Source organism: Scardinius erythrophthalmus, assembly GCF_964197995.2.
Source record: "Scardinius erythrophthalmus genome assembly, chromosome: 24".
Classification (NCBI taxonomy): Eukaryota; Metazoa; Chordata; class Actinopteri; order Cypriniformes; family Leuciscidae; genus Scardinius; species Scardinius erythrophthalmus.
This window is the reverse complement of record NC_138244.1, coordinates 4,897,171-4,921,143: the sequence shown is the minus strand read 5'-3', so window position 1 is coordinate 4,921,143 and position 23,973 is coordinate 4,897,171. Positions and strand designations below refer to the sequence as shown.

Sequence of the window (23,973 nt, the reverse complement as noted above, 5' to 3'; positions counted from 1 at the left end):
GAAAGTGTGAGTGTGTGTGTGTGTGTGTGTGTGTGTGTGTGTGTGTGTGTGTGTGTGTGTGTGTGTGTGTGTGTGTGTGTGTGTGTGTGTGTGTGTGTGTGTGTGTGTGAGAGTGAGTGAGTGAGTGAGTGAGTGAGTGAGTGAGAGTGTGTGTGTGTGTGTGTGTGTGTGTGTGTGTGGTGTGTGTGTGTGAGGAGAGAGAGAGAGAGAGAGAAAGAGAGAGAGAGAGAGAGTGAGTGTGTGTGTTGTGGTTTGTCTAAGTGGGCGCTTCATAAGCTGCAAAGTAGTGCAGGATTTACACGCGAGACAGAAGCTGGCTAAGACTAGTGGCAAAATAAGGACAAAAGACGAAATGATGAGAAGATTTGAGATGAAGTCTGCTGAAACACACAGGTCTGTGATTCACATTGGTGTGTGTCCAGCGCGCTCCAAATGTCCCTGAGGACCCGCACACCTGGGGAACCAATAATAGACAGAACAACTTTCCTTTTCCAGGCGTTCGAGTCACTCACAGCTTGCAAAGTCATCAGTGCAGCTTGCAAAATGCAAAGTATGCATCTTACACGGCAGAATAAAGTGGACGTGCACATCTGGCGAACGCTGGCTGACAATAACGAGCTCGAAAAGAAGAGAAGGAAGAGAGAGGAGAGGAGAGAGAGGGAGAGAGACAGAGAGAGAGAGAGAGAAGAGAGAGACAGAGAGAGAGAGAGAGAACAGAGAGAGAGAGAGAGAGAGAGAGAGAGAAGAGAGAGAGAGAGAGTGAGTGAGTTGCCCACTTCCTTTCTTTTCACACACTGATAATCCGTTTCACAGATGCTGTACAGTTTGGAAGTGCGTTTTTTGAAAAACACACCCACACACACACACACACACACACACACACACAACGCACACTCACTCACTCACTCTTTTAAAAAAAAAAAACGGATTATCAGTGTGTGAAAAGAGAGTGAATTGGGCAACTCACAACACTCTCTCTCTCTCTCTCTCTCTCTCTCTCTCTCTCTTTCTCTCTCTCTCACACACACACACACACACTCTCACACACACACGCACCATGAACGGGCGAGTAGAAGCTGTTGATGGCACACTTAAACTTTGATGCGGCGCTCTAGACCCCCGGCTGCAGTCTGCTCACACACACACACACACACACACACACACACACACACACACACACACACACACACACACACACACACACCACACACATACACACACACACACACACACACACACACACACACACACACACACACACACACACACACACACACACACACACACACACACACACACACACACACACACTCTCTCTCTCTCTCTCTCTCTCTCTCTCTCTCTCTCTCTCACACACACACACACACACACACACACACACACACACACACACACACACACACACACACACACACACACACACACACACACACACACACACTCTAGACCCGTGGCTCCAGTCTCTGACTCTCTTTAATTAAACCCCTGATGTTCAAGGCTTGTGGAAAACCCCACACTCATAAACTCAATATTCATATATTTACTTCATACACACATGCACACACAACAACACAACAACTGCATTTCCTCTTCTGTGTATCTCAGGAACATGTAAATAACAGGGATCAACAGGAGACGCAAATGTGTTTCTCTTACAGGTGTAGTTCACCAGAACACTTAAGACATCAGTTCATATGACATTTTCATTGTCAAGATTCAATATCTTGATATCAAGACAAAGTGTTTATGATACTTTTTTAAAAAAAATATTCAAATCATATGGGTTTATGAGTGAAACGTTGTTGTTGGTCATATAGAATCATTAATAAAACATCTATTAAAAGTCATAATTTAGATGTTAACGTTTCCATTTTTTTCCCTTGTTTTTGCTCTGGACCGTCACCTATAATAATGCATGAACTGCTTTTATGGCACTTTATGATGGTTTATATTTAAAATCATATGGGTTTATGAGTGAAGCATGTACATCTTTATCATTTAAATCTTCCAGGTTTTTTCCCGTGAATCTGTGACTGGCCCATCGCCTATAATCATATCTGAACTACTTTTATGGTACTTTATGGTGTATTTGTTATGGTGTACTTTATTAATCATATGGGTTTAGAACAACACGATGAATAAAACACATGTAAGATATGTCTGTTCGTCTGCTACCTGTGTGAAATGAAGCACTTCTTAACTCTGGAAACCTTTTTTATTTATATATTTTGTACAGTCTTGCCCAGACTGGTTTGAATGATTCTAGCTTGTACCGTCCAAGTTTTTAAATAAAAGACATGTGGCAATTAAGTGAGTTAATCCATCATAAGACATTAGATAATGATACTTTGAGACGTTTATGTAGCTTAACACGGTTGTGCCTTGATATTAAATAGTTAGATGGTTGTGATTGTTGCCAAGCAAACTCATCTGTAGATATGCCACTATAAATATGGGATTGCAGGCATCAGGAAAGCACCGGTGTGTGTGTGTGTGTGTGTGTGATCCGCTCAGTCAGGCTCTGTTTGTTTTTGTGTTTGGATTGCGATCTCCCCGGCTCATACTTGTTCTTCCACATGTTTGCTTGTCTCCATGTGATGCTGTCGGATGTATTTACACAACTCCCTTCTGTTTGACTTCTATTCTCAGACAGGAATAAATGTCCATTTTTAGGCACTTCTTGTTTGGACGCTCGAGTCCCCAAATTTGACATTCCAGGACGTCCATCAGCAGCGACTCATATCTGCAGATGTGGCTTTAAACAAGCAAATATTTTTGATTATTTATTCAGTTAGATTCCATTTTATCCCATTTCATCGATTCCATTTAAATTCAGTCCATTTTATATTCTGTTCCACACTGCAAAAAATTATCGCGATTTTAACGGTCAAATACTGTAAAAATGCTACAGTGAAAAACTGTTAATTGGTTAAGAGAAAGTTTCCTTAATATATACGGTAAACAACTGTGACAGATCTAACGGTACATTTAATGTAATTTTACTGTAAAATACCATTAAATTTACAGTTTTTGGAAGTGAAAAAGAACAAGTCGTTGTATAATTTACAGTGGAAAACCGTAAATTGGCATTCCCACAATTCCCTGCGTGACACTTTACATTTGATGTATTTTTGTTGAAATAACTATGTTTCTTCATAGTTTTCTTAGTTTTTTCTGATCAGTTATGACATTAGGGTGTTATCTTGTTAAATGCATTTTTTAAATTTCATGTGTGTTACCAGGATGGTGATTAGTGTTTGTGTGAATGACACTGTGCAGCTTCTATATATTAGTGTTAACTTACTTGTGAAAGCGCTGCTTGTGATGAGCTTTAATTCATCACGTGATTTTCATCTCCACTGTGATTGGTGGTTGTCAGTGTATTACTATTGGTACAAAACAGATATAAATACTTCAATAGGTCAGTAAATTAAAATTATATCAGATAATTAAATACGGTTTATTACTGTAAATTTAAGTAAAGTTTGTAAAATCTAAAATGTTGCTACCGTATTTTTACGGTAAATTTCTGGGAATCACAGCTGCCAGTATTTTACCGTAAATTTAACAGATTTTTTTTTTACAGTGGGGTATCTGTTGTATTCAGTTCCACTCCATTCCATTCTCATCAGTTTCATTCCATTATATGTTATTCATTCCATACCCATAAGTTTATGATGTATGAAGTATTCTCTTCTGTTGCAGTATATATGAAGACTTCAGATGCAAAATTTTATTCTAGAATGATCATTTTTATCAAGCTTGTATGTTTATGTTCAGTTATTTCACTTTAATGGCAATGAAAATTACCTATTAATTGTCATTAAAATTAAATTACTTAACCTAAATATACGAGCTTGATAAATCTTTTTTTTTTTCAGATGGCACTTAGAGGCTTTTGCATCTGAAGTCTTAATATATACTGAAGTGTATATACAGTTTATATATATATATATATATATATATATATATATATATATATATATATATATATATATATATATATATATATATATATATATATATATATATATATATATATGCATTTTATAAGCATTTGTATAAGTGGTCTCAGAGTTTTGGATCCCATACATATACATACAATGTACACTTTAATTCAAAAGTTTGGGGTCAGTAAGATTTTTAAGAAATGAATACTTTTATTAAGCAACGTCACTTTAAATTGATCGGAAGTGACAGTAAAGACATTTATAATGTTACAAAATATTTTTATTTCAAATAAATGCTGTTCTTTTGAACTTTCTATTCATCAAAGAATCCTGAAAAATTAAAAGTATCACGGTTTCTACAAAAAATCTGTTTTCAACATTGATAATAATGTGAAGTTTCTTGAGCATCAAATCATCATATTAGAGTGATTTCTGAAGGATCATGTGACACTGAAGACTGGAGTAATGATGCTGAAAATTCAGCTTTGATCACAGGAATAAATTACACTTTAACATATAATCACATAGAAAACACGTATTTTAAATTGTAAAAATATATCCAAATTTTTACTGTATTTTGATCAAATAAATGCAGCGTTGGTGAGCAGAAGAGACTTCTTCCAAAAACAGATGCTAATGGCCATTTTCCTATTCAGATATTTATAACCTCACTCCACGTATAAGCCCAACCACAGTCGTGTTGTTTTATTCTCGTTTATGAGATATAACCGGCGGCATCCGCCCGTCACACGTCCCCGAGACCCACCGGAGCGACTCCTTATTCCAGAATAGAAATCTCTGAATGTGCCCTGAAAGCGTTACCTGTATTTATTTCCTCCGTGACTCTATTTCTGTCGGCCTGAGTCAACACTGGTGCTAAAAGAGGCCTGTGCTTCTCCCTGACTGTGTTCTTTCAGCGCTGAGGGGGAGGAGGAGGAGACGGGCGCTGCTCCTGTTTACCCACAGCCTAATAATACCTCTGGCCCGACACAGACCAAACCTGCACTGGAAATGGACAAAAAAGGGACGAGAGACAGGAGTGTCCTGCTGACACTGGTGGACAAAGACCGAGTTTGTGTGAGAAACGTGACTGAGGTCAAGCGGAGGTTCAGAATCCTTAAAAACTCCTCCGTTCACTTCCGCAATGTGACGTAACTCCAGATATCCAGTAGGACATCAAGAGGACTGGGGCTTACAAGTACAGAATCAGCCCATTTGTGCTTTTATGATTTATTTAGCTGTACATATTTAATTACACTATCATAAACCATAAGGCAGTGATCAAAAATTAGTTGCATTTATTGATAATAAGCAGAATAAAATGTATTTGTTACGTTTTTATCAGATACACTGGGGTTTGTAAGTATTTTTTATATTTTTGCTCCATTTTGGTACAATATGCTCGCCAAGGCTGTGTTTATTTCATCAAAAATGCAATAAAACAGTGAAATATTATTTATTTTGAAGTATGCAATTTTAAAAAAGTGTTTTCTGTGTGAATATATGTTAAAATAGAATTTATTCCTGTGATCAAAGCATCATTACTCCAGTCTTCAGTGTCACATGATCCTTCAGAAATCACGCTAATATGAGGATTTGATGATCAAGAAACATTTATGATTTTCAATTTTTTCTTTGATAAATAGAATGTTCAAAAGAACAGTATTTATTTGAAATATGATCTTTTGTAGCATTATAAATGTTTTTACTTTTACTTTTGATCAATTTAATGTCGCCCCGATGAATAAAAGTGTTTATTTCTTTAAAAAAGGAAAAAAAAATTCCCAAAACCCCAATCTTTTGTATGTCAGTGTATCTAAATTTTTCAATCCAATCACTAGAATGCTCCAGTTTTATAGTAAATACATATTAATAAGCATTTTTGTAAAGTCATAATTAAGTCCTCTTTATTTTCTTATTGCACATTAATTGTATTACTGTAAACAAATCACTCATGCATTTATTTATTTATCTATCTATCTATTTTGGGGCTTTGCCATTTTAATTAATATTTCATAATTTGCCCCACCCCAGTTTTTTACCTGTTCAACATCACAATAATAGGGTAATAAAACTTAGTAAGTCTTTAAAACTTCAAGTGTCCGTTCTTGGCCTTCTTACAGTCAAGCAAGTTCAGGCCCTTTCACACCAAGGACGATAACTATAATCTATGTACACGTGTAACAGGTCGTTGTCCATTACATCACATTTTATGCAAGCGAATCGAGTTTATCAAGTAGGCCTACATTTTTACAAACGAATTTTCTCTGTTCACTCAGTCGCTGTTTGTGAACCCGTGTGAACGCCTCAGTGCACTGAGTAAAGCGGACAGGAAGGTGTCAGGACGCTCATAAAGAAGAGGAAAAGATGAACCCGTGGGAGAAACCAAAGCTGAAATGTGAAACTCAATCACCTCTGGTCACGTTTCATTCTTCTGTATTCAGTTCACACGCTTACTGTAAGGACATTTTTCCCGTGAGATATTCAAATGACCCGAGTGACATCATTTCCCCTCTTCCAGACTCAGTGTTTCTCTGGAAGCTGATCGTGTTCGAGTGTGAACGCAGCATTCAGTGAATTGTTTGCGATCTAAAGATTAAATAGTTTCGTGTTTCTGGCGGTTATCGGCGGGGAAATTCCAGAATTCCAGCTTTGTGAGATTGCCACTCGTGTTGTGGGGTTTTGTAATACATTTTAACAGCATTTATTAATTTATCCCAACTTATAGTATTGTTTGTTATTCATTTATGTTATTTTCATAATCAAGTTTGGAGGTTGGTTATATTTTTTATGTTTTTGAAAGAAGTCTCTTCTGCTCATTAGCGCTGCAAAATACAGTATTTTTAATATATTTTTACAATTTAAAATAAGTGTTTTCTATGTGAATATATGTTCAAATATAATTTATTCCTGTGATCAAAGCTGAATGTTCAGCATCATTACTCCAGTCTTCAGTGTCACATGATCCTTCAGAAATTACTCTAATATGAGGATTATTATCAATGTTGAAAACATTGTTGATATTTTTGTGGAAACCGTGATACATTTTCATTTTCCAGGATTCTTTGATGGACAGAAAGTTCAAAAGAACAGCGTTTATTTGAAATAAAAATCTTTTTTTGACGTCATAAATGTCTTAACTGTCACTTTTGATCGATTTAATGCTGAATAAAAGTAGTAATTTCTTTAAAAAAAGAAAGAAAAAAAAATCTTAGGCTACTGACTAACACATTTTAATATATACAACTTTAAATGATAAAGTTTTATGTTAGTGTATATCTAGAAATTATGATTACTGCAAACAGAGTTTCACTCTCTCTTAGTTCATGTTCGCTGTTGTTTCTCATCTTGAGAAATGATCAGCTGAGGTTCATGATGGTCGCGGCTGGAATGCTGAAATATGAAATATGTGTTTGATTTTCCGTTGACGTGACGACGGGCACCTACATTTCCTCAGACACCTGCACAAACACACCGTACAGTGATTCACTTTCCTCTCTGCCCTGTCTGGGTCCTTCAGTCCTTCAGTTCTCCAACAGTGAAGGAGTTGGGTTGTGTCTTCAGGACACAAGAAGTGATTCGTGGTGTTGGCGTTTTGTTGGACAGTTGTGGTAATCATAGGCTGTTGCTTTAATTAGGGCTTCACAGAAGATGTAATTGATTTGGCTTGACGAGCGGGAGGCGGAGTCGAGTGAGTGGGTGTGGTTTAACAGCTGTCAGTCTATAAAGAAACAAGTGTTCAGTCAACAAGCCCCTACAGGCTCAAAATACTGCATCTGTCCTCACACACTCACGTTTATATGACACTTGTGCCCCTGTGTGTGTGTGTGTGTGTGTGTGTGCGTGCTGTTTAATTCAGTTATTTGATTTAAATTGTTTTAGAGTATTTATACCTCATGGTAATGTTTATTTTTGTCTTATTTTAGTTACAAATATTGTAGTTATAATATGGCATTAATTAATTTGTATTAATCTGTAATAATATATTTATTTTTTTTACAGAAATGAGAATTCCATTTTCATTATTGAGAATTGATTGAGAAAATGTGCTTAAATGTCATGAAATTATCATATTGCATGAAATCGTACTAAAAATCGAATTTTCTTCATGCAAAATAATGAAATTATACATATACATATGTATTTATACATCATGTTTATTTTTGCTTTATTTTTATTTAATTATTTTTTATTAATACTTTTTTAGTTTACTTTTTAATAATATTAAAAATATGTATTATATAAATTTTTAGATTATATTAATATGTATTATTATATAGTTATGTATTTTTGTACAGTAATTAATTTTTTTTGTAACCAATTATTTAAAATTAAGAATTGATGTGCTTAAATCTCATGAAAATGTATTGCATGTTTTTTTTACTGTTCCTAAAAACTCGTTTTTCTTCATGCAAAATGCAATTATTTACATTTTCTTTTACTTGGATGTTTTTATAAACAATAAATGACGCAGTTTTCCAATCAAAAGCTTATGATGTGCACGATATTGAGCAGATCTCAGTGCCATGTGGACATATTTCAGAGGTGACTGTGCAAATAAAGCAGTGTTTCAGTGGCCAGAAACACACACCTTCACCCCATAGCGAGTGTATGAAAGGGGGTCTGTGACCACGCCTGCCCTCGGGCCGCCACAGGGACCATTAAAGAGAGACGCTCAGCTGTCTGTCTGCGCAAATGTTTAAAGGGCCAACTGGCCCCTAAACACGTCCATTCAGGCGACGTTAATAAACTACAAACCCAAATTAATCTAGAAGGAAATATAGCAACAGAGAAAGAAGATTTACTGGTGAATATTTTACAGCAGGAGAAGCAGTTCTGTTTTGTTGCCATTGAAAGTCTTTTTGTGGAGAAACGTTCAGCCAAATGTGACCGAGAATGAGGCCAAGTTCAATTTACTCGCGTCATTTTCAACCATTTTTATGGCGGGTCACAGCAGTAAAACTGAACCGAATATATTCTGCCTGATATAAGCACCTTATTTTTATGCTGCGCTTTTTTTTTAGGTTCAGTTTGCGGTTATTCCAATATAAATTGTGTTTTTTAATTACTTTTTATGTGTTTTAAGTTTATCTTTTTATGACTGGTGGTGCTTAAATCATAATGAAACATGAAACTTGCTGTCTTTAAAGGGACAGTCCATCCAAAGTGTGTTTAGTCATTCCAAACCTGCTCTTTAAAAAGTTATAAACAAAACAAAAATGACTGGTGTCGTTTTACAGTTTTCAGTGTGTTTGCCCTTCTTGCATCCGTGAAACACAAAAGAAGAAGTTTAGCAGAATGTTCATGCTGCTCTTTTCCATATAATGTAAATGGATGGTGACCAACGGCTGTCGAGCTCCAGAAAGTGCCATTAAACCATCATAACAGTTGTCTGTATGACTTCTGTACCAATTCTATAATTAATTTGATGCTTTGTGTGAGGAAAAGTTAAAATATTCAAAATTAAACGCTTTTTCAAAGTTATTGAGGCTTTATATAAGGCCAAACACTTGCATGTGTCATTAAGATTTTTCCAAAATCAAGCTCAAATGGAGTTACGAGGTTTTTAGTCCAGCGTATTCCTGAGAATTTTTCACAAACGTTGTTTTGTCAGTCGTTAGATCTGCGTCTGAGGCAGTAAGAGCATTGCATTATATTTTCATCAACTTACACGTTATGAAGTTTATTGTAGCTATGTGGCGCTCAGTTTTTTTCTCTCATTTAGCCAAAATCTCATGTTATTAAAGACAAAGTGCTACATAAGCTATTCAAGAATATATAAATATAGTGTTTCTTGAGTACTTATTCAAATATCAGTTCTTTATTTTGAATAATTGCATTGCAAACCAGCAGAAACGCTCTGAAATGTGTGCGGCACTTCGTTCATGATAGAGGTGGGCGGAGTTATGAGGTTTGACTGACAGTTTGAGGAGCCAATGGAGTTACAAGGTCTTTTTAATACTTTTCGTTGGTTAAATCTTTGCAAGACACACGTGAATGGTGACCAATAGTAATGATTCTGTGTTGAAGAGAAAGTCAGCGTCGTGAGGATGAGTAAATTATGACTTTTTAGCGCAATTTTCCAACGGACAAAATTGCGATTGTTAACTCATGATTTCTGTTCTGTCTGTGCGCACCAATCTTGCACTTCTATCTCCTCCTCAACCAGACCACCTAGAGACTTCGGGTTTTCGGCATTATGTTAAGGAAGGTCTAATCTCGGGAACGCACAAAAAAAAAAAAAAAAAAAAAAAAAAAACATAAAAAGATTGACTATCTCTTAGTGTTGTGATCCCATGACGTCAGAAAATTGCGCTAAAACACTCACTGAGTTTTTATTACATGTTTTTTATCCATTTAAAAGAATAACTGGATGAAAAGAAGCTGGATGTGACGGTTTGTTTTGGTTCTCCCTGTGTCGATGTCGTGCGGACCTGATGTGTGTTGCTGTGTCCTGCGAGTGTGTGAGTGAAAGACGTTTGTTCTGCTGGAGATTGTAGTGAAACGGAGAAACAAAAGCAGCTTTGAGAGCGAGAGATAAGCCTCGGCCTGGAACGCCTCTGACCGCCGTGTCGCGGCGCGTGGCAAAGACTTTGATACTTATCATGTGCGTCAGGTGCTTCTGATACTCTTCCTGTTCCACAGAACAGGCCTCACGCCTTTCTTTTTTTCTTTCTTTCTTTTTTTTCCCTTTCTTTCAGGGACGAGGCCAAGAAGTTGTGAAATTTGGCACACTATTAGAGAGTGTCTCAAGGTGCTCTGATTCCTTCCTTCCTTTGTTTGTTTTTTCGTTTGTTTATTCGATCTATACTTTGAATGTTGACCTGAAAAAGTGTTTATAGATAGATAGATAGATAGACAGACAGACAGACAGACAGACAGATGGATCTGTCTGTCCATCTATCCGACTATCCATCCATCTGTGTATCTATCCATCCATCTATCTATCTATCTATCTATCTATCTATCTATCTATCTATCTATCTATCTATCTATCTATCTATCTATCTATCTATCTATCTATCTATCTATCTATCTATCTATCTATCTATCTATCCATTCAAAGTTTTTTCTTATTTTTTTTTTATTCTAGTTCTTTTCAAATTTATATTTCAATTCTGCATTCCTGTTTCCTACTTCAGTTGATATTCAGGAACTAAATTGCAATTTGAAAGGCATTCCTCATCAAACTCTGAACGATGCCCATTAGATTTGTGACTTACTTTTGGCTGTTTAGCATGTTGTGAATGAGTCCAGTGAATGGTTGCGCAGAGGGCAAATGAAGTGCATGAGTGCTGGGGTGTTCAGTGATGTCAGTCGTGTAGTCTGGGGTCTCTGCATGTGTTTCGTGACAGCTGTCCTCATATCACATGTCTTCAACACCAGTACGACCACAGCCCCCATACTAGCAGATAAACATGTTCACATCGGCAGCCGTCTCCAGTCAAACGGAGTTAAAAATACCCAAACAATCTGAACAAACCTGTAAAACTAGTCAAGTTCGATTCATTTTTGCACACATTGATCAGCCAGCCGGTTGAGGTGTGTTGGAGCTGAGCTCGTGTGAAGTGCTGAATGATTTGAGCGAGTGTGATTCTCAGATTCACTGCAACGCCCTTCAGCCGAGATGAACGAGTCCGTTTAAGGGTGACACATACAATATGTTCTTTGTGTCTGAAAAAAGACAACTTTAGAAGACTGGAGAAGGACAGCGGGAGGAGGAATGGAGCGATGGAAGTGAAAAATGATAAATGAAAGAAGTAAAGCAGAGGGATTTGAAAGAAAGAAAAGAAAGGCCAACAAACAAACTAAAAAGAATCAAACAAGAAGGAAAAGGAATTAAGGAATGGATGAATGAAGTACGGCAACAAGGAAAGTGGCTAGATAGACAAAAGAACATTAGGAAAATTCAAGATAAAACACCAAACAAACAAACTATAGAAAGATCAAGTGGAGGATAGATGGATGAATGGATAGATAGATAGATAGATAGATAGATAGATAGATAGATAGATAGATAGATAGATAGATAGATAGATAGATAGATAGATAGATAGATAGATAGATAGATAGATAGACGGATAGATAGATAGATAGATAGATAGATAGATAGACAGATAGATAGATAGACAGATAGATAGATAGATAGATAGATAGATAGATAGATAGATAGATAGATAGATAGATAGATAGATAGATAGATAGATAGATAGATAGATAGATAGATAGATAGACGGATAGATAGATAGATGGATAGATAGATAGATAGATAGATAGATAGATAGATAGATAGATAGATAGATAGATAGATAGATAGATAGATAGATAGATAGATAGATAGATAGATAGATAGATAGATAGATAGATAGATAGATAGATAGATAGATAGATAGGCCTAGATAGAAAGAAAGAAAACACCAAAACAGTTTCTTCAGCCGTTTTCTGGATCTGAAGCTCTGGCTATGATCCCAGCTTTAATCTGACATGAAGAGACGGCGTGAAGTCGAGCGATTCTAAACAAGCCAACGCTCCATCAACGGCTGCTCATCCAGACCCGCGGAGGAACCGTCCCACAGCTCCTGTCGCACCAGTGCTGCTCCTCTCAGAGCTCACCGAGACAAAATCATTTCTGACTTAACCATGATCGATCGTCAGCTCAAAGGAAGCGAAGTCTGTCTGCTGTTCTGCTTTTAATCCTCAGGGGGAAAACATCCAGCTGGCAAACTCACAGACAAACTATTTACTATTTAGTGGAGCAAAACTCAAGTGTCTGAGAAGCTGCGGTCGCTGAGGTGTGACATTTCTAAACATCCTTAAAACAACAAATGAATAAATGTTGCTTGCTTTTCAAGTAAATGCATATTGTTTAAAGGATTTGAAGATATGATAACTGCTACCTTTCAGTGTGCATTAAACATACTAATGTAAACTGCAATATAAACCAAACAAATGTATTATTTAGATATGCTAACAATAATTAAGATTAATAAACAGTTTAAGAAAGGAATCTGTTTGCAGTGAGAACACTAGTGCTTGTTTTTTATGCAGGAGAAACTGGAACGTTTTAGCATTAAAAGAGAAAGGAACAAGCAAACACCTTTGTGGTTCATTCTGGCTTTGATTGCTGGACGTAAAGCATGAAGCCCACGCCCTGCTCTCAGAGCGCTCGATGAAACGCTGAAGTTTGCGAGGTGAATTTGCAGTCCAAGCACAATTTGTGTGTCTGTTTCACGGTTGTTTTTCCAGGGGTCTCCGTGGGTCAGCGTGCTCCGGCTCCACAGACCAGAGGAATGCCTAATCTGAGCGGAGAGCGCCGCTGGGGAATGCAGATAATGCCGTAGATTATCAGTGACATGTTTATGGTTCAGATTTATATTTCCCCTCTAACAAGCAGTCAATGCTCCTTCTCTTTATGAAAATATATTTATGTCGGCTCGCTGTGAAACAACGCACTGTTGAGCTCAGAGCTTCTCATGGCTTGTGTTGGCGTTTCATGTTACGGGGCGGCCTGTTTGTGTGTGTGTGTGTGTGTGTGTGTGTGTGTGTGTGTGTGTGTGTGTGTGTGTGTGTGTGATGGATAAATAATGGCACGCAAAGGCTCATAAACTGGTAGTAGCTATCTGAATAAATGACCCATTCTGAAAGAAAAACACTCATGCAGGAGAGGTTGTTTCTGACAATTTGTGTTAATGTCACATGACGTTACGTTACATTACATTGCACCCATACACACACACACACACACACACACACACACACACACACACACACACACACACATATATATATATGATTACAAATCATAATGTTTGATGTATGTTGTTATTGTCAACTTTTGACCCTTTCTCAAAATGCATTTGATTTAGGATTTTTCTAAATATCTTTATGTATGTTGAGGTCCCAAAAGGTAACCAATAACAGGTAAAGAGCTCTGTAAGACTTTTTTTTAAATAGAAGATAAAAAATAAGCAAGGATAGGCAAATTAAATATCTAATGTACAATGCAATAAATAAAATACAGAAAACACAATTTTCCAATAACCGATATGGTTGCAATACATTGTGTATCATAAGAGTTTTTGCATTTTGACATTATTTTCATGACAATTTTCACCCCAAATTCTCATTAATATATTGCACACACAAAAAAAAACACACATTCATTTATTTATTAAGTATATTCTTTACCTTCTAGGCTAAATTTAATTAAAAAATATTATGTTAATGAAAAATGTTATAAATGGCCCTTAAAATTGGCTTCATTTTATTTATTTTGATATTAAGTTTAATTTGTGTCAAGGGTTAAACTGACTTTTTCTGACTGTTAATGCAGTACCTACTTTTAGTGTTTAAGAGTAATGTTTTGTTAAAATAACAGTGGACACAATAAAGAGATGTTAGCCTGATGTTCAGACTCTTAGGGGTTAAACAGTTGTGTGTCGTAACCTGAGGTTAAGTGCCTCACTGGAGCACAATGGTGATTGTTCATGGATTAACCCCTTGCACGGCTTGAACCTTCAACCTTTTACTTAGTAGCCCGGATTTGGGACAACACAACCACGCCACCCTAAATCTAAACCCTGAACTAGAAAAACAGCTTTATTTCTCAGCTGGGGCCACGTCTAATCCACATACATGTGAAAACGCATCCTTTTCTCTACGCTTTGGCCTTTCGGCGAAAATTTTGATTTTTGAAGACGCTCTCCCAAGTGAATAAATATGAGAATGGAGGTTATTGAAAACGATGATGCATGTTTAGTCATGTGACGCATATTGTACTGATAGATATCTATGTTTATACCAGTATGTGCCTGCGATGTGCTATTCACTTTCACAGTTTTGCTGAAAATAAATCTTCTGGATGTTATCCATGTTAAGGCATTCATGCAAAGATGCAAAACAATTGTAGTTGCTGTCCTGCGACAAAACATGAGGGCAAATACAAAGTTCTGTCATGAAACTCTAGATGGCGCAGACTGATTGGTCCTTAACTCAATCTGCTTGCAATCACATCATTCTCTATAGGGCACAGCTGATTGGTTCCTGCTGTATCAGTAGCCAATGAGCTCGCAGCTCAACCTTCAAATACTTGATCAGCATTTGCTGTATCAGTTGAAGCATGCTTTCAGAAACCCTCCTCCTTCCCCAGCTCCACCTGTATAGATCTGCTACGGGTAATTTGTGTACGCTATATTGTACAGCAGCAGCATGTCTTACTTGCTCACAGCAGTGTGTCGTGTGTGTACTGGTAGTAGCAAATCCCGTACTTGCTGATCTATTCGACCAAGACCAAACATATCAACAATGTCATATCCATTATCACACCAAACATTTAGAGAGTTGTCGTGACAGAATTGCGTTTTAGACCATACGTGGAGTTGCAGTTTGGCCAGCTCTCTGTGAGTGGTGAGGTATTTTGCTAATAAAATGATCTTGGCAGAAATATATCATGAGAACTTGACCTCTGACCTCTCTGTATGAGCTTTTGTCACATTTTACCCGTGCGTAGTAAGACGATTGTAGCGTTTTCCGACGTCTAAAGCCGGGTGCGCACTGTGGCCACGATTCTGAGTCTGAGACAAATTTTGCAAATCCTAAAAGAATCCTCTGATCCTATGCTCAAATTTGAAGTCTTTGATCGCTAGTTTGACATGTTCACCGACAGCCGAATTAATGACCATTGCGATAAAATTTTACCTCAGACGAGTTTCTGGCGGTGTCAGAAGATAAGACAAGCCATGACCAAAATTAACATTAGAGATTTCTTTGTAGCCACCATTTCAATCCCACGTGTAACGTAGCTCACATCACTGAACACGTTATTGATTAATGATGTAAAACTCTGGACGAGTTTTCTTGCGTGCGTCCGTTTTTAGCGCGTCTTGACTGTCCGTTCACACTGGACGCGATTTTGACGCACGAATAATTTGCGTGATGGTTTTATTTTTTGATCAGCTGTTTGTGTAATGAGCGCTTCCACACCGAACGCGAATGTGCTGAGGCGAAAAAACGACTTTTTTTTTCCGCTTTGATGTCGATTTTTTTTTTACTTTTGCGGCGACAGAAAAGGCTTCAGCCGATCATCACACACTACAAGGACAACGATTTGAAAGACAATGTGTGGCGTAGCATTGCCAACCAACTCGGTTATCACGACTGTGAGTATGTTGTGTGATAGTTTAGTCGTTGTGTAGTCCTGTGCTGTGTAAGTTAGGCTAGCAGGTTAAACTACATTTGGGATTGAAAGCTAACACTATTATCGTCAAAGATCCGTGTTTACTTTGAACATGTAACAAAATGTAGTGAGACTATTTAGGGCTGCTTTTAGTATACTATACATTCTTTGTGTGATATCTACAGTTTCTAGTCAAAACCTCAGGGACACCTATGTGAGAAAAAGGAGAGAGGAAAAGGAAACTAAAAGTGGACATTAGCATACTCCCATTCACACTCTCTGTTCTTTAAGATTGGGTGCACCCAAAACCTTCTTTTCTGTCTTTTAAAGAAAATGAAAAGCTCGTCTTCACTGGGTGATGATGATGATGAAGAAGTGTCCATGTTTTCTCAGCTGTCGGCGCGAAAGTTTTGTAATGTTGAAGCTCTGAACGTCACAGACGTCGCAAATTATCGTTGCGGCTGATGTGAATGGTTATCACGCGAATTATTTGCATGCGAACTATACGCTTTTTCGTTTCGCTTTTTCGTTACGCATCCGGTGTGAAAGGGCCTTAACATCAAAGACAGCTGAGATCTTACAGTGTGACATGGCTAACAGCGAGGATCATGTTCGTACAGACTGACAAGCAACAATCGTAAAGCACTATTATAAATCGCAAAGTGTGCACCTGGTTTTGAAACTTTTGGTGGACGGAGAGCGTTTTGTATGTGGATTAATGCAGACGTGGCCTGACAAGTGTCTGTGTTTTGTAGGTGCTTCAGATGGACGTGAAGTTGGAGAACATCCTGAAGATCCTAATGGAGCATTTCCAGCCCAAACCGGAGCTATTGCAGAAACCCAGTCAGAACAGCTCTCGCGTCACCGTCATGAAGCGGCTGGGGGTCAGCATGGACGAGAGCCAATGACACGCTCGCATGGACAACTCGCGCAATGCATTGTGGGAAACAGGGTGTGAGCAGAAGAGCTTGGTGTTTCCTGTTTCTGACTACAGACTGAACATCATATGAGTAGCGAAGTGGGAAAAGTGGTTGTACGGAGATGCTCAGAATCTCCTAATCCAAGCTAAACTGTCCGTCTTTCATTATTTGGACGCGTTATTTGATTGTTTTCATGGTCAGCGCTCTCACAGATGGTGTCGTTCGGACCCGTTTTGGTCAAGCAGGGATCATTAATAACGTTTCCAAACACAGCACTGATCCAGGGTGCGACTCAGGCCGGCGTTGATGTATGGCTGTGGTAGGGCTTATCAAAACAGCAAAACACCAATGATAGATGCTAATGAAGTTTAATAACGCGCTGAGAAAGAAGGCTATTCACGGCTGTTGACGTTGAGACGAGAGCCAAGATTCCCGACAGCGGATCAGAACTCAGACCTAATCCCGTTTCCCCCCTTGAAACACCTTTTAGATGCGTTTGCTTGATCTGTGATCTATGATTATTTTTCTTATCTGAGATAATTAAACGTTGAAAGGCGAAGCGAGTTGACGGAAAATCAATTAATGAGATGAAAAAACACATTCCACTGTTCTTTTCCAGAAACCACAACGCTGTCTTGAGGAAAATACCTTCATCCTGGATCTTTTCTCCAGACGTGTTCATCTGTTGGCCGTTTGCCTGGCACAGAATTAACATTGAATTCTTTCTGTTTTTTCATTAAGCAAAAACACACAATGTTACAGGGATGTAAGCAGCAAAAAAAAAAAACACGGTAAAATCTCTATCTGACAGCTAGATCAGTTTTATCAAACGCCGACTACAGCAATATGAAAAATAAGGCAATGCTCAATAAATAGTTTAAACATTTATTGATTATAATAATAAGTGCAATAAAAATGATTTAAAAAAAACATCTAATACACTACCATTCAAATGTTTGAAGTCAGTAAGATTTTTTTAATGTTTTTGAAAGAAGTCTCTTCTGCTCACCAAGACTGCATTTATTTAATCATTATAAAATTGCAGTAAAATTGAGAAATATTATTACAATTTAAAATAACTGTTTTCAATGTGAATATATATTAAAGTGTAATTTATTCCTGTGATCAAAGCTGTATTTTCAGCATCATTACTCCAGTCTTCAGTGTCACATGATCCTTCAGAAATCACTCTGATATGATGATTTTCTTATTAGCAGCTTCATATTTTTGTGGAAACCGTGATACATGTTTTCAGCATTCAAAATTTTTTTTTAATAAAATCTTTTGTAAAATTATAAATGTCACTTTTAATCAATTTAATGTGTCTTCTTGCTGAATAAAAGTATTCATTTCTATTTAAAAAAATCTTACTAACCCCAAACTTTTGAACAGTAGAGTAAACATTGACATAATACATTTTATAAATATTATAAAATATAATTTGAATTATATTTATTATATAGTATAAAACATTTCACATATTGAATGCCATTATTAATAATAATAATAAATATTATTCATAATAAACATTTATACATTTAAACATAGTAACTAACTAATTCATAACATGCAGTCACAGGTGTCTGTTTATTGGTATTTTCTATTTTAAAATATATTTTATTCATTGTTCTGCACCACAGGATCTGAAACCCTGAAGAAGAGGGAGTTTATGGCTAGATAAAGTCTTGTCTTTTTTGCTGCTGCTGACACGACTCTGTACAGTTTTATAAAACAAAAAGCAAATGTAAATATTGTAGTAATGCCTTATATAGTGCTGAGGGTTTGGATTCATATTCTGATGGAATGATAAACTGATCTGTTGTAATCATTCGCTCCAGAAAACTATAGTGTAAATAAAACATGCATTTAATTATGTATCACGTTGCTTTTTGGCCGGTTGCACGCGGGAGTACCTGTCACGCTTTGAGTCACACGTCATGTGTGAATGATTAAAGTTTGGAGACTCAAACGACCCGGAGAAATTGAAAACGACTTGTTTCCATCGGGGTTATTTCTCTTCAGCAAACCACATATTCTGTGCACAGTTTAATATGCGGAATATAACCGCACATACATTCAGGTCTAAGCCCAAAACATGCGCCTGAGAGACCAGGGGCCGGTACCATGACGCGAGCTTAACAAACTCAGGGTTACAGGATTAGTTTTGAGTTGACAAGACCAAACCAATCCAGCCAGGCTTTGTTGGTACCATGATGCTGATCATCAACTTTCTCTGTCAACTCGGGCTTTATACTGAGCTTATGTATGACATCAGCAGTGAACAGCCAATCACACGCTGAGAAAGAGTGAAACTGCGATTCATTTCTCACGAGAGAAGCGGCGTGAATCACGCAAAATATTACGAGATTGAAAAATATTACGATTTTAAACAAATTTACACAGCAGGATGAAAATTAGTCTATGAAAGAGGACAACTAAAATAAAAAGTATTGCTATATCAGTGCAATTAAAGTTAATTTATGTAGTTGATAAAGGTATAGAGAGAATTGAACATTTAAGCTCACATGTAGTCATTTTATAGCTTTATCTATTGATTCTAAAGCGTATTTATATACCTTCATTTATTTATTCATTTAAACTGTGCGTAATAATAATTGATCAACTAAAATTGTACATGATGTGATCGATAAAGGGTATATCTAATATCTAAATCATACAAAATTATTAGTCTAATAAGCATTAGTAAAAGCCATACGATTTGGTCTTTAAAAATCATTTGCTATTTAGTGACCTTTTATTTATTTATTGAACAGATATAACCGCAAATACATAGTTACAACTCAAAACAGAATTAATAACACAAACTATAATCAAAGCCAGTGAAAGCAAGTTAAATAAAAAGCAAGTAAAATAAACAGACAAAAAAAATAATAATAATAATAAATTGAGCCAGGGGTAACATATAATTTAAAATAAATTCAAGAGAGAGAGAAATGCCTTGAGTTCCTTTTTGTTTTAATTTTAAAAAAGCATAAATATTATACTTTGTGCACAATGTAACAGACTTTAAAGCTTTGGCATTGTTGGAAGAAGAGATAGTCCCCAAATAACATTTCAGGTCTTTGCAAAAAAATAACAAAAAGAGATTTGACAGACAAAAATTTACACTTGTGTACAAAAAACTTGGCTAGAAAAATAAACAGATTTATAAGAAAGTACTTGTCTTTTAGATTCTTGTCAGAGTTATAAAATCCAAATAAGACATCCTTAAAGACCAAAGAAAAATGTACTAATAAAGAAGCACTTACAAACAGACAAAATTTCTCCCGAAAAGTAGCTACATGAACACAATCCTGAAATTAGTGACCTTTAATGTGGAGTAGAAACAGGTGGAGTGACTCATCAGACATGTGACACTTTGCTCACAGCTGATTGGTCCGATTTCGGTTTGCAATCTCTTACCTGGAGCGTCACCTGTCCCGGGCCAGGTTAGCCGTGGAGCTTAAGTTACTAACACTGCAAAAAGCCAAACCACTTTCATAGTGGCTAAAACCCAGGGTTGGCACAAACTAAACTGAAACACACCTGGCTAACCTAAACCGGCCTCATGGGACAGGCCCCTGGAGGTCTGGTGTTATGGCTCTGAAGTGACGGGACCTTGAAGGAGAAGTGGAGTGTACAAGCCCAGCTGTGTGCAGGACACACACTGACGGCCTTTCATGTGCACAATCTCTGCGCTTTCAAAGGCCGTTTGATGTGTGAGCGCTGGATCATCCGCTATCCTCATGGAGAAGCTTTCTGGATCTGTGACTGCGAGGTTCACTTCTCCTGTGACGTACAGCAGATCCTCATGATGAGTGATTCTCTTTAATGCCGTTTCTCACTTCAGTTCTGCTTGTTTAACATCTTTCAAGGCTGAAAACACACTCATATTCCCTTCTTTCTCCCTTAACACTAGTATAGACCTTATGTAGCCCCGCCCCTTTTCAGCGCTACGCTCGTTGTTTTTTTTTACTTCTGGTCTGTATTTTCACAGCGCTCTTGCATATTTATGAATGAACGGCTCGTTTTAAAATCTTCCCGGTCTACTGACATTTGTTAAGACATCTGCTTTAAACATTACAATCCTCATGATAACTTTCGTTAACTTTACATTAAGTAAATCCACTTCAAAAGCTGATTACTCCTGGACAGCAATGCCATGGAAATATACTGAGCGACCGCAAAAACGGAAGTTCAAAGACTATATTCTAAAGAAGGCGGCACCCTCGTTTCTCTGGCGCATAAGGTCTATAAAGTCTGACATGTAGGTAACGACAACCTGAAATATCAGTTTATTGAACTTTTAGACCAAATACTTTGATAGGTCAGGCTTTTATGGCTTATGTAACCCGGTCACACTAAATGCGTCTCTATAGCACGCATTGTGTTTATCGTGCAATTTATACGCGAAAATGAGTTTTCACGTGCATAGGATATGCATGGGTAGGTTTAGTAGTGGTGTGCGTGAGTATTATCAGAGAATGTCTAATAGGAAGAGAATTGGCACTCTCTGCTTACTTCCGGGTTCTGGATTGGTTGCAGTAACACGTCTCTGTCCATGCGGGGGCGCTCGCGAGCGAGTGCAGAATGAATTGAGGTCTATGGCGAAAAACCCTCAAAACCCACTTTTCTCAGGATATAATTTTTTGTCTAGTAATTTGAATGTTGTATTCGAAAGGAGATGCAAAGAAATTACACATTGCTGGGTGTTAGATTTTTTAGAGTCACTTATTTGGTTTAAAAAGTCTTTTAAAATGTCAATGACGTCAGAATGCTGACGTCATTAGCAGAATGCTAGCGTGTTCTGGGCAACAACAACTCAACCTGTAAGAAATAGAAAAGAAATAAGTACTCGTTCATTCAACTTTCGACCTATAACCCATGTTGAACTTGCAAAACCTACAATAAAATCTGAGATTTCTCAACGGCATTTGGGTGAAAGAGACACATTTAGCCGTTTAGCCCCATTGACTCCCATTCAGTCTGCACTCGCTCGCGATCACCCCCAGTGGAATTCTAATGGAACTGCAACCAAAATCAATACAATGGGGCTGAATAGGGAGTGCCAAGGCTCTCCGTAGACGGGCTCTGGTATTATACGCTATAAAGTGCTATCAAATGCACGCGAAAACTGCGCATCATATGCACGTGACGTAAAAACTAATTTTCGCGTATAAATTGCACGATAAACACAATGCGTACTACAGAGACGCATTTTCATGAAATAAGGTTGAGTGAGAATATGGAGGAAGAAAAGCAGCTCAGTTTTATTCAAAGAAAAAATGTGCAATTTGGTGCAGTTGCTAATATTTATATGGCAAATGAATGAGATCTTTATATCAGAAAATGCACATAAATAGCCTATCAGTCACGCTATATCTGCCAATAATATAAGATTATTGTCTTAGTAAGATGAAATTTAAATGATCAAAGCTAGTTTTAAGACATAATGCAATGCAATACAATGATGATTAAAAGATGCACAAATAAACCTTCCGTCTGATGATCTGAACATGACATTAAAAAAAGAAAAAAAGATGTTTGGATAATCTAGTAAATCTTAGTTGCTCTAGTTCAGGTTCATCTTGAAATATTACACTGCAAAAAAAAAAATAATAATTATATGATATGATCACTAATGTATGACAACATGTGTTTTTACATTGCTTTAACTCATCAAAATAAGTTCGGCAATTTTCAACACTTTTTATAAGTTATAAACTGATTTTTTTAAAGTCAATTTAATGTCATTTATATTGAAATGACTCAAACATCCAAGTTGATTGTACTTAAAAATTGAAGGCAGCAAATTTTTTCTAACAATTATTCTTGTGTTTATTTCTTTCACAGCAAAAAGACGTTTGTACAATTATACTAAAATATCTTTTACTAAAAACTATAAAGTACCAAACCCGACGACAGAAGGCATGGGGTAGATTGTGTGCAACAGGGTTTCCAGCAGTTTTGATCATATAGAGCCCTTGGGTATTTGCATATCAAATATGATAAAGTAGACTTTATAGGGTTACGGTTTTAAGAATATACTGTGAATTGCATTTCTGCAAACATGATTCGCTAGCTAGACAACTCATTTTAAAAAGGTCTGCAAACTACACTGAAAAAAATGTAGAAATTGCTAGTAAATTTCACATTTCATTACAAAGAAATGGCAAGTAACAGTATTTTCGGTAACACTTTATCTTACAATATCTTAGTTACACACATTACATGTAGTTACTAGATTAATTACTATGAATTGTGCATAATTACATGCAACTAACCCTAATCCTAACCCTATAGTAATTAGGTAACACTTTATTTTGCAGTGTCCTTGTTACATATGTTCTTCTTAATAACAGTAAATTATGCATAATTACATGCAACTAATCCTCAAACATTTCCTAATCCAACCCTAACCCTATAGTAAGTACATGTAGTTATTTACTTAAATATATAATTAAAATGTAAAAACACACCTTAAAATAAATTAAGTCATTATTATTACTCAAATGTATAATGTATAATTACACTGTAACGGACACATAAAAGTGTAATAGTATTTTCTCATAAACAATAATCTTTGTTTTATTTACAAATTGTTTTTACAGTGTAACTTGCAACATTTCTGAATAGATAATCTGCTAAAAAAAAAAAAAAAAAATCCAATGTCTCCAATTTGGTCAATCTAGCGTCATCAGTTCGAGCAGTTCCACCGTCATGTGGTCCAATGTCAGGTTTTCTGATGGCTAAAACAGAAGTTGGCAGTAAGTGCTGTCCAGAAATCCTCCACCTCCTCCATAATGGGGCCTGTTTGAGCCGATGACAAGCCCGAGGCGTGTGCCATTACTGGGGCCCCTGTGGCCCCGGAGCAGCAGCGGAGCCTGTGAAAGCAGACACTGGGGGGAACAGGTGTGAGGCGGGGGGG

The 23,973-nt window shown here is 36.9% G+C and overlaps 1 protein-coding gene across 1 annotated transcript in view; it reads left to right on the top strand.

Annotated features, from left to right (window-relative positions):
- kcnq1.2 (potassium voltage-gated channel, KQT-like subfamily, member 1.2) overlaps positions 1 to 17,820 on the top strand; it is a 151,432-nt gene extending 133,612 nt beyond the window's left edge. Inside the window, exon 18 of the mRNA XM_081356076.1 lies at positions 16,881 to 17,820. Within this exon, the coding sequence (XP_081212202.1) occupies positions 16,881 to 17,033 (153 nt within the window). The 3' untranslated portion in view covers positions 17,034 to 17,820. The remainder of the gene's footprint in view (positions 1 to 16,880) is intronic.
- Positions 17,821 to 23,973: the final 6,153 nt, after the last annotated feature.